The sequence below is a fragment of the Sminthopsis crassicaudata genome, chromosome 6 (assembly GCF_048593235.1).
Source record: "Sminthopsis crassicaudata isolate SCR6 chromosome 6, ASM4859323v1, whole genome shotgun sequence".
Classification (NCBI taxonomy): Eukaryota; Metazoa; Chordata; class Mammalia; order Dasyuromorphia; family Dasyuridae; genus Sminthopsis; species Sminthopsis crassicaudata.
This window is the reverse complement of record NC_133622.1, coordinates 240,989,610-241,002,039: the sequence shown is the minus strand read 5'-3', so window position 1 is coordinate 241,002,039 and position 12,430 is coordinate 240,989,610. Positions and strand designations below refer to the sequence as shown.

Here is a 12,430-nt window from a genome sequence, read left to right as displayed (position 1 = left end):
CTTTCTAATTATCTTCTTTGCCTCACATCTCAACCATTTCCATTCCATATCTCATATAACTGTCCAATGGTTGTTCCTAAACCATCGATAAAACATATTACTCTCGGCTTCAATAAATTCCAATTTCCCTTTTACCAATGAAATAAAACGAAAAAAACTGTCATTTTTTTTTTGAACATGTCTCCAATTACTTGAGTATTATTAGTTGTGTAAAGAAAAAGGAAGAATGAGTTACTAATACTAAAAATAAAAAAAAAGTGATTTTACCACCAATATAAATGAAATTAAAGTAATATTATGAACAAATTTGCCAAATTATAAGTCAGTAAAGGTAACTGTCAAAGTGAAATGAATGAATATTTATAAAAATATGAATTGCTTTAGTTAACAGAAGAGATGAGTATATTAAATAGCCCTATCTTTTTTTTGAACATTTTTTATTAATTTTTATAATTATAACATTTTCTTTGACAGTACATATGTATAGGTAGGTTTTTTTTTTTTTTTTTTTTTTTTTTTTTTTAAACAACATTATCCCTTGTACTTCCTTCTGTTCCGAGTTTTTCTCCTCCACCCCCTCCCCTAGATGGCAGGCATTCCCATATATATTAAATATCTTATAGTATATCTTAGGTACAATATATATGTGCAGAACCGAATTTTGTTGTTGTTGCAAAGGAAGGATTGTATTCGCAAGGTAAAAATTATCTGGGAAGAGAAACAAAACAAAACAAAACAAAACACAAACAAAAAAAGAACAATGCTCTCAGTTTACACTCATTTCCCACTCTCCCTTTTCTGGGTGTAGCTGATTCTGTCCATCATTGTTCAATTGGAATTGGTTTCATCTTCTCTATGTTGAAGATATCCACTTCCATCAGAATACATCCTCATACAGTATTATTGTTGAAGTGTATAATGATCCCCTAGTTCTACTTGTTTCACTCAGCATCAGTTGATATAAGTCTCTCTAAGGCTCTCTGTATTCCTACAGTTGGTCATTTCTTACTGAACAATAATATTCCATAACATTCATATACCATAATTTACCCAACCATTCTCCAACCGATGGACATCCATTCATCTTCCAGTTTCTAGCCACTACAAAAAGGGCTGCCACAAACATTTTGGCACATACAGATCCCTTTCCCTTCTTTAAATAGCGCTATCTTAGAAAATAAAAATTATTGAACTCATCATTTATTATAGCATAGCATTCTATTATAACTACATGTCACAACTTGTTCAATCATTTAGCTATTTCTTTTCAGTGCTAAGTGCCTTTGAAAATTCTTATAAATCATTCCATTAACCCTCTGCCTTCAATCATATTAAAAGGTAACACTATTAAATCTTGAATGAATATGCAATTGATTTTTGTCATTTCTCCAGTTGAAATAACTATTATTGGGAAATACATATTGTTGTAGCTGGTTGGCCATATATCTCAAAGGAACACCCAAGAATAAGCTTTCATCTTTGGATATTTAATTATAATTTCAATAAATCAACAATGATCTGAGTTTAATATAAAGGTTGTTGATATAATTGGGAACAACTTAAGATTCACAAGGAAACCCTGCCTCAAAAGTTATGTGTTTCATATATGCATACTTGCCATATTATCAAATATTAATGTTTGTATATATATATATATATATATATGTATATATATATATGTACATATATGTGATGACTATGTTTATGTATATTATATGAATACCTTCCTCATACACTCTGTATCTCCATTCACACATCATCCAATTTGAGAAAACACTAGAGGATTAAAAGTTAAAATATGTCCCCCAGTTGTACTTCCCATCTTGAAATGAAAAAATGGTTCATTCAAGGAAGAGAAGATAAATGGATTTTCCCCTTTGGGTTAATTAGGTAAGTGTTTACATAATAGTGTAAAGATAAATCTGAGGCTTCCAATTTTTTTAAGTTTGAAATGTCACTAAATAAAAATAGAACTTCCCCTTGAGTTCATCACACAAGACACGACTGCTCTTTGGCTAGGTAAGTGTTAGAAATATCAAGAGATAGTTTTGGAAGAAAATCACTTCAGGAAAGACAAAGGTGAGACTATCAGGGATTTGTGACTAGCATGCCTTGTTGGAGACTTGATGACTCTGACAGAATTTAGTACCAAATAGCAGAGATGATGCTTCTCTCCATGGTTCAGAATCTGCATCCTCTAAATGAGGAATGAATTCACCTTCTCAGCTGTTGCTAGTTGAAATGGGCTTCAATAAGGAATTTTCCTCTTTTAACATAATAAATATTTTTTTTTAATTACTGACAAAAGGAGTTGAGTTAATTCCTTCTAAAAGTTTCCAAAGGAAAAACTTATGTTTCACTTTATTTTTTTTTTTGCTCAAGTTAAGAATATAAACAAGATCATTTTTTCTTCCCATTTGTTATCATTTTTCTATAAATCCTCTATATTCTTATTCAAAATTTGTATAGATATCAAATAAGCACATAGACCCATGCAATATTCTTGAAAAAGCATAGATTTCCTCTCTAGTTTTTTCTCCTTACAAACTCCATCAGTAAATCCCAAACACATAAAGAGTGCCAGATAGTAATATTGATAATTTTGATAATTTCCAATTGGTTGCACATTTTCCAATATCTGTCAGAGAGTGTTGCATTATAAAAATCTCATTTAAAATATTGAGAGGCCAAGAATTGTAGCAGAAAATAAAATTTAAGAATCTTTTATACTTAACTGAAAACACCAGGGAAAGTGGAGAATTTTAGAACAATGGGTTGTCAATAGAATTTTTAGGAATGTTATTTTCTAAGTTTATAGACTTTTGCATTATTGTAGAGGAACTTTCAATGAAGAAACCCACTGTATCATTGCAGATCAGAATTTGTTCCCCAAATGATAATTTTATGAAAATATCTGAGGTTTGTGAATGGGTAAATGACTTGTTTGTGATGAAACCAGTCAGTATAAACAAAAGGTACAACTTGACACCAGTTTTACTGAATTCAGAGACCAGTACAATATAGATTAAGAATCTGGGGATATTTTTATACTTATGACAGCATTTTACAAATATTCATCAAAATGAAAGAATAATAACAGATTTTTTTTAAAGATTGCAAAAATCTTAATGAGAATATTTTCTTTTGAGACTCATGACAAGAGCTTGCATAAAATATAAATGTGTTATGTTCCCCCTTTGCAGTGAAGGAAAGTGAGACTCAGAAAGCTACATTCAAATATCCTTAGTTATTTTTTTAATGTGTGTCAGAGGGAAGACTTCATAACTCTATGGGTAATTCTAAAGGCTTGGTTCAATTGTCCTTCAGTTTGGAAGATCAAAATAACATCACTATGTCAGAGTCAAGTTAATGTGTCCAAGTGTGGCTGATTAGACCAATACAAATTTGCAATGCTTTGTCTCAGGTCAGACACAAAGAGACCCCATGAATATCTGGGGTGGATTCTCTAATTTTGTGTGTCTTGCTTTTCTTCTGAGCTAGTTATTTACCTGATTCTTACTATATACATAAAAAGACATACTAAAACTGATTGAGCACTTGAACAAGAATGAAAATAACTAGTCTCTTCAGAAACTATCATTATGTTTTGTTTTGTTTTGGAAAGATTCTATATGTACCTCCCTCAAGCCATCTTTGTTTTTAAGGGTACCATCATCTTTCCAGTCACCAAGATTTGCAATTTAGCCCCCCATTTGTCTCTATGAGTGTGTGTGTGTGTGTCTGTCTCTGTCTATCTCTGTCTCTGTTTCTCATTCTCCTCTCTGTATGTCGGTTTTTTGTTGTTGTTATTGTTGTTGTTGTTGTCTCTGTCTCTGTGTCTCTGTGTCTATCTGTCTCTTTCCCTCTCTTATACACACACACACACACACACAATACTCATTCAGTTGCAAAGTTCTATCAGTTTTGCTTTTATGGCTTATCCAACCCTATATAAAATGATAAGATAGGATCCTTGAGGAAGAGGAGATTAAGTAGTAACAGGGCAAAATAATTGATAGAAATAAAGTAGAAGAGTTAACTGTGATTAAAAAAAAAAAAGAGACATACACAAACACAATAACAATGATTAGGAGTAGAATTTATTACATTAAAAATAGTACTGAAAGTAATCATTGATCTCAGAAAAAAAAGTCAAACATATTATGCGTTTCCCCAGTGATTATTACATTGTCTGCACACAATATGTCCTTATTAAATTTTTATTGAGTAAAAGTCCCGTTTACTATTGAAGAGGCTCAGGATTTTTTATGTATTTGATCACAATAACAATTAAAATATAGGAGGCTGGATTTCAGTTCAAATACTCCTGAATTCAATTTTAGTGATGCTTTAAAATGCATCAGTTCAGTTGGTTGGAGATTGCAGCACTTAGAGTCATATATTTATTTGTCTGTTTATTTGTGGTAAGGAGAGATTATGAAATAATACTGATCATATTTCTCAGAATTATTATCAGGAGACCTTTATTATTACTCTCTTTATTCTCTCATTATTAACTGTGTGACCAAAGGCAAATTATATAATTTCCTTGAACTTTTTTCACAGAGGAAAATATGAATTACTTACAATGGGAGTTCATACCTCGTGGGTTTGTGCTGGGGAATTTGTTTTAAGCTTTAAAATACTATGCAATTGTGAGGCATCTTTAGTTCTTCATTTCCTTCTCTGTCTTTTGAATATCTTGTGTGAATAAGATGGTTTTATATATTTTTGGCATTATAAGTAATGGACAGGAACTATTTGTCTCACTCTTACAGATGAGAAGCAATCCAAAAGTTCTGCATTCATTAGTTTTACAAAAAGTGAAAACAGAATTCCTTCACAAGCCTGTTTCCTGTTCACAGAAACAGAAGAGAGAACAAAGCAGAAATAATGGAGAATTATTCCATCCCAACTGAATTCATCCTCTTAGGAATCACCAATGATCCAGAGCTAAAAGTAATTCTTTTTGTCCTCTTCTTCATCATTTATTTGGTTATTCTTATAGCAAATCTTGGGATGATCATCTTAATCAGGATAGACCCCCAACTCCATCTGCCCATGTACTTCTTCCTAAGTCACATGTCATTCTGTGACCTCTGCTATTCCACAGCTGTAGGACCCAAGATGCTGGTGGACTTCTTTGCCAAAGACACATCTATTTCCTTCACTGGTTGTGCTCTACAATTCTATTTCTTCTGTTCCTTTGTAGATGCTGATTGCTTATTGTTAGCTGTTATGGCTTTTGATCGCTACATGGCCATAAGCAATCCTCTGCTTTATACAGTAAATATGTCTAGCCGGATTTGCTACTTATTAATTGCTGGTGTCTACATGGTGGGGATAATGGATGCTCTGGTCCATACCACGTTAACCTTCACACTGAGTTTCTGCAAGTCCAATAAGATTAATCATTTCTTCTGTGATGTTCCACCTCTTTTATTAATCTCTTGTTCAGATACCTATGTCAATGAGATTGTGATCTTCACTGTGTTTGGTTTTATTGAAATGGTGACCATTTCAGTTGTCCTCATTTCTTATTGTTACATAATTCTCTCTGTATTTAAGATGCACTCCACTGAGAGCAGATACAAAACATTTTCAACCTGTACTTCTCACTTAACTGCAGTCACAATCTTCCAGGGTACTATGCTTTTTATGTACTTCAGACCGACTTCTGCCTATTCACTAGCCCAAGACAAAATGACCTCCTTATTTTATACTCTTGTCATTCCCATGTTAAATCCTTTGATCTACAGTTTTAGAAACAAAGATGTGAAAGGGGCTCTGGGAAAACTGAAAAAGAAAATATGTTCTTAATATTGTTTGCTATTATTTCACTAAGATGGACTCTGTAGTGGAAGATTGGGGATCTGGAATTCAGTTCATTAAAGGTATGTTAAGTCACTTGAGCAGCTTGATTTTTATTGAAGTGAAAATATTAACATGACAATACACTGATATTCAATCTCAAAATCTGAAAGGAACCACAGAGTTCAACTATTCACCTAAACAAGTATTCTGAAACTTCTCTGACAATTGCCTATATGTTAATTATTCCTTTGAAAGTGAAATTATCCATTTAAATGTATTTGTGTGGGACAGAGTACTAGATCCCCTGATCTAAGTTGACTATTCAGAGACATCTTCAGATAGAAACAGGAAACATTTTGCAGTCTTTGGAAGGAGAGGCCCAAACAACACCAGCTAAGCAGACACAAAGCCTTTCAGCTCCTATCTCCCAACATTGTGCCTGGAGATGAACTGGAAATAATGAATTGATTAAATAGCCAAATGTTTGTGTTCATTGGAGGTACTGAAAAGGAAGTTGACATTGTCAGCAATATTGTCTACTTCCTGTAGGTCACATAACTTCTTGAAGCTTAGAGCTAAGGTCTGAAGTTTTCTGCCCCATAGCAGAATTAGCCCAAGGCTTTGGGATTAGTGGAGGAGTGAAGTGAAGGAGGCAGGAGAGCAGCACCACATGGCTGGTCAAAGATGGAGTCTGGAGCCTGAAGTCTTCTCTGTGGCCGAGATCACTGTGGCCAAGAGAGCCCTCTCTCACCGGGACTCCCTTAAACAACCCAGCATGACTACATTTCGCCTTCACACTGGGCATGCACAACTGTAGAACATCATATCACCATATAACCCTAATTATTCACCAACTAGATTGACCACATCATTACATTACATCACATATATGCCTAGAGAACCACCATCTGCCACCAAGTAGACACTTAACTCCAAGCACCTTGCTCTCTTAAATTCAAGTACACCCTTTCAGAGTTCTGGTCTACCAGGTAGGGCTAAAGTGGGGGAGAGGTCAGTTTAGCTTTCAAGGTTTTAAAAACCTTGGTCTGATCAGGGAGTGATAAGATTGTTTGCTTCCTCTCAGCAGAGAAAATAAGGAGGTGGAGGTGTGACCTAAATACTTAACAGACTGATAAACAAAGTGGGTCTTCTGATGAGAAACTCTTGCCCCAGGAAGCAAGTTAAGGATTTTTATGGCAGCAGCCAGAGAAGCCTCCAGGGCTGGGCTGCAGATCAAGATATCATCTATACACTTGTATCATGTCTCCTGTCTTCTATTGACCACTTGTTCCAATTACAGAAATTTGTTATAAGAGGAAAAAGCAGGGACATTATTATAATATAAGATAATCAGTCAAAACTGATTCTTCAGGGCACATACATGACAGAATAAAGCATCCTTAGCTATGACAAACAATCATACAGTAATAATTCTATCTCATAGCCAGGAATAATTAGGTGGGAAACAAAGAAACAGAATTGGGAAAATGAGTCAAAAGGATTCCATCTTAAGCAGAGGCTAAGGTTGTCCTTTCAGCTCTTACAAAGATTAAGACATCCATCTATAATGGTTCAGGAAGGCATACTCCCAAGTAACTTATGACATTCCTCCTAAATGTTAGGTTACTGAGACTTAGTGATCCCTCAGATAATCATATCCAATTTCAAAATTCAAAACAATATTAGTTACAATCCTGAGAGATTTCATCTCAATAGTTTCACTAATCAAGTTTTTAGATTCTAAACTATCTATCCCATGTGCCTGTAGAGCACAGCCAAGGCTAAATGCAGTACTGTTGGGTTAGAACCTTGCTCTAGGTACTTCAAGAAAGCTATAGATTAGATTTGTTATCATACTTATTAAACAGAGAGACCATTATGCATTTAAATAAATATTCAATAATTTGTTGAAAACAGATGGAGACCTTAGCAGAAATAATGATTTTCAGAGACCTTGCATTTCTAACAAATCTCTTAAAAGTTTCTTGCATTGCTAAGCATTTGAATCTTTGATACAGCATCAAAAATGACTTTGCCTTCATGCAAATAACTAGCATATCGTTTTCAATTCTAAGTTTATATTAACTATTAAGAATTCAAAAACCTCCAGAAAACTAAAGATGAAGAGACTGGAATTCTGCACTCAGAACAAAGCTTTTTCTAAACCCCACAAGTTCACAAAGAAGGTACTGAAATCTACTTCCCCTGCCTGGTGAACCAGAAATCCCACCTCATGGTTGCTGCCCTCCCCTGGGTCAAGGTATTCTGCCTCATGGTGTCTTTACCTTTCCCCTCCCATACTATGTAGCATCTCTCCTAACTCTAGTCTGCTTTTTAATTCCACTTTTTTCTCCTTAGAGCTAACTGTTTTAAGGTACTTTCAGGATTTAGCCTGCCGGTTAAGGATATGCATCAATCTCATAGGTTTTACCCTTCTCCTGGCATATGCCAAGTTCCACCAGGAGCTTAGTCCTTTCCATAATAAATTTACCTTTTGCCAAAGATAATGACCAATGTTAATTCTTCACATCACTGAACACCAGCTTTTGGTGCCTATTATTATGTCCTTTCTACATAACCCACATAATACCTAACAATGTTAGGTTTCAATATTATGACAATAACACAATTAGCAATTTCACAATTTTCATAACACAGGCTATCACAAAAATGGCCAGGAATATCATATAATTTACAATCATTTCCAATTTTATTGTATGCCAATTAAAAAGTTATTTTAAAAATCCATACTTTACCTTGTGATATTCTAACTAGATGCTCTATTCAAATTACCAATTGGTTTTACAAAACAATCACCTCTTTTTTTGTTGTTGTTGTTAAACTTTAATCTTTGAGATTCACAATATAGTTAATATCTAAATAACTTTGGACCAAATTTCATAAAGTTTATACACGTGTCCAGCAGAGCTGACAAAATTTTAAAGCATAACTCATAGTTTTTACAAATTACTAAATATAGATTTTAGAAAGCAACATACTACATCTAATTAGGCGATACAAACATGTGATCCCCTAAAGTAAGCTACCAGAATTTTGTTTTATCAACTTATTTTTAAATTTAAAATAAAATCAAATACTAATTTAAGTGTCCAGTAGTAATGTTTCAATATTTGAACACAGATTTCTAAGATCTTGTGCTGAAAATAAACAAATTCACAATTCTAGCATATACCATTTAATAGTGATTGTCTTATATAATTGTAACAGTAAGAGATTCATCATATAAAATATACAACTCATCATATGTAAAGAAGTGGCCTTAACCTGAAGATTCCTGACATAAAATCCAATCATTAGAAGTTAATTTACAACTTTATTAAGTAGGAACATCAGTAAACTCATTCCTTCATTAAGACCTATGCAACTCTTCAGGAGAATCAGAGGTCAAATTTGATCTCAGACACTTAACACTTCCTAGCTGTGTGACTCTGGGCAAGTCTCAGAAAAAAAAAAAAAAAAAAAAAAAAAAAAAAAAAAAAGACCTATGTAACTCAAATAAGTTGTTTCTCAGGGATAACAATCTTACAAAGTAGTTTTAAGAAGTTTACAAATTTCCAGTTTAAGAGGAATTCCAGAAAAATAATCCTCCACTTCCTGTCTATTTTCTTTGATTGACATCAGCTTTCTTTGTTCTCTTTTATCTCCCCCCTTTCAGAGCTGCAAACTCTCAGGTCTTCAAGCTTTTAAAGTGCAAACCTGATCCATATATATATATTTTTTTTCTTTTCCAGATACAAACTTTTAGTTACAAGCCAAATCTCAGTTCTACAATTTGAGAAAGAAACCATTACCTTTTCATGGGTTTTACCAATCCATACAAATCTTTAAAGCTTTCTTCTGTGAACCATAAAAGGCCTGAAATTAATTAGGCTGTTTGCTTCCAGATTTTAAAAGCTGCCAAGCACTTTTCTATTTTTCCAAAAATTCTCAAACTCTTAAATCTTAACAGTCAATATAGAGAGATTCAATTTACATAAAACTGCTTTTACTATCATATCTCAAATTACAAATTTCATTGAACTGATTGGGCATGTTTTCTCTCTCTTCCTCCTACCTTTTCCAATTTTTCTTCATTTCTTCCTCTCTATCTTCATCCTCTCCTTTATGTGTCCCTTCAGTCAGGGAAGGGGGGGAAGGAGGAAGAAAGAGAAAATGTTTCTTTACTCTATGCATTATTTTCTTTGTGGAAGCCTTAATTTAGTTTAATTTGCTTCCAAATTACTTTATACATACACACACACACACACACACACACACACACACTCACACAATTAATTTATCTCAACATTGGCATTGTATGTTTGTTGCATCAAAAAACCCATATAAAGTTATCTATATGAAGCAATTAAATTGAATAAGGACGTTAACACTCATATAGCATTTGTTTTATGATAAGCACTTTTGCAATCTTGAAATCACCAATTATCAAACTCCCCAATCACTGCTCTCAAAAATTAGCTAATTTTACTTCTGTAGCCCCAGCTTGGCCAGAGCTGGGGTCCATAAGAAAAAAAGTCAAGCTTTTTCTCCTTTAAGGCAGGAGTCAAGGGTGTTAAGAAAATTTTCCCAGTGTTCCAAGTGCAACATAGACATTTTTCTTCTTTCTGGCTGCATTTTAAATCTTTCCAGGTAACAAAATCTAGCTCACAGAACAGACATGGCAAAGACATCCTGCAGAAAGATATAAACACAGACAAAAATTACATGAAAGAGGACCATTCCTTACCCACACAAAATAGCAATATCTCATCAAGTGTACTCTCTGGTGGCATTTTAGATTTTTGCTCCAAAGATTTGAGTTTGGACTGCTCCTTCCCTTTTTCCTTCTGGGGAGAGCAGCTCCAATGTCATGACTGTATACAAAAAGTCTCTTGGATCAGATCCCAAACCTGGAGGGATACCCCCACTCAGCAGTCATCCAGAACACCTCTGCTCTGTGCAGTTTATTAGGACTTCCTTCTGGCTTCAATTTTAATTACTCGGGAGAGCTGTTGGAATATACTGGAGCCACCTAACAGTAGCTGCTGAGACCCAAACCAGAATGGATCTTCTCATGTGAGAGTATGTTACAAGGAGACTGAGAGGTAGTTGGTGTTCTCCAACCTCTCTGAGAGGTCATTGTGTCATCTGACCTCTCTCTTCTTTCCTCTGCCTCCAGTTTTATCTCATTCCCAATCTGCAACACCTGTGTCAGCAAAGGCTTCCTTGCAGTTCCTTCAGATGTTATTGTGGGAAATAGAGAGAGATAAGGCGAAGAACTTACAGGAATGTGTGAATTCTTTTTCTGTTTTTAATTTTCATTATTTCTGTGTTTCCCCTATGACCTGTATAATATGTACAGGCTCATATTTACTTGAGCCTTGGCCAGCTATAACTACATTTACTTAACCGGGGCTGATGACATTTATCGATATTTAGGTTATTAGCTGGACCACTATCTGCTTGTTTAAGCCTGAAGGCCTGCTTTTCTGTTTCCTAGAAAATCAGGAGATTTGAGGGAAACAGAAACCTTCCATTCCAATCTCTCTGGATACCAACAACCAATTAGATGCCTCCCCTTCCCCTTCTCCATTCTCTTTTACTTGTGATGTAATCTCTTGTATAAGACTATGTATCTTTACTACTTCTTTAGACCTCCTAGCAGGCACTTTCTGTTTCTTATCTCTTCATGAGATGGCTCATCCTCCAGAGGTTTTCAATAAACAACTTTTTTGCCTTCTACTGAGTGATTTCTGAGTAGTTATTTTGGGTAAGTGCCTTCTATGTTCCTCACATTATGATCCACAGCTGTGGAAGCTCTCTGAGAATTGACCTATCCCTTAACACAATCTAAAGACTGCCCAAGGGCATAGGCAGTGTTAACTCTAGAGAGAGCAGCTCCATTCTCTGGACTGCTCTTTGCCCTTTACTCTGGATTATGTAGGTACCCATTAGCTGACTGTCTCACCCCACTTCTTCAGAGACTTTCCTTCTGCTTTTGTTTGTATTTCAACTCCTCTGCTTTAAGCCCATACTTTACAGAGAGGCAAGACTGACAGTCTGATCTCAATGACAGTTAAAGAAAATCCAACCTATCACCTGACCATGAATCAGAACTCCAGCCATCTCTCTGGGAAGTCACAGTTTCCAGAATGAGTCCCCACAAAATGTATGGTTCAGGATGCTAGACCCCATTACTCAAATTAACTACTCAGAGGCATCTTCAGATAGAAACAGAAGCATTTATTCAGTCCTTGCAAGGAGAATCCAAACATACCAACTGAGCTCAGCAAGATGTGTGGCTCTGAGCTGGAAACAGGAAGTGAATTAAATAGCAAAAGACTTGAGTACATTGGATGGGCTAAAAAGGAAGTAACCATTCACCAATGGTCAACAATGCTGTGTACTTCCCTTGAATCAAGTAACTTTCTGAAGCTTATCTATTCTGCCCTATAACCCTCTGAGAATAGAGACAATGTGATTTCCTGAAACTTAAGCCTAACATCTGACCCATACCATCTCAGACTTTTTGAGAAATTTTCACCTGGTCCCATTCATATTGTTTTTATTATATATACACAACAATCATTACCAATATACTTGTTGATTCATTGTA

At 34.8% G+C, this 12,430-nt stretch overlaps 1 protein-coding gene across 1 annotated transcript; it reads left to right on the top strand.

The window, feature by feature from the left end:
- Positions 1-4,893: 4,893 nt before the first annotated feature.
- Positions 4,894-5,820, top strand: LOC141547485 (olfactory receptor 5W2-like). Its single transcript, XM_074275884.1, has one exon. The coding sequence runs from the start codon at positions 4,894-4,896 to the stop codon at positions 5,818-5,820; it is 927 nt and encodes a 308-aa protein (XP_074131985.1).
- The last annotated feature ends 6,610 nt before the right edge of the window (positions 5,821-12,430 follow it).

Excerpts from the sequence above, each read along its gene's own strand:
- LOC141547485 (XM_074275884.1), top strand. The coding sequence starts at position 4,894 with ATGGAGAATTATTCCATCCCAACTGAATTCATCCTCTTAGGAATCACC.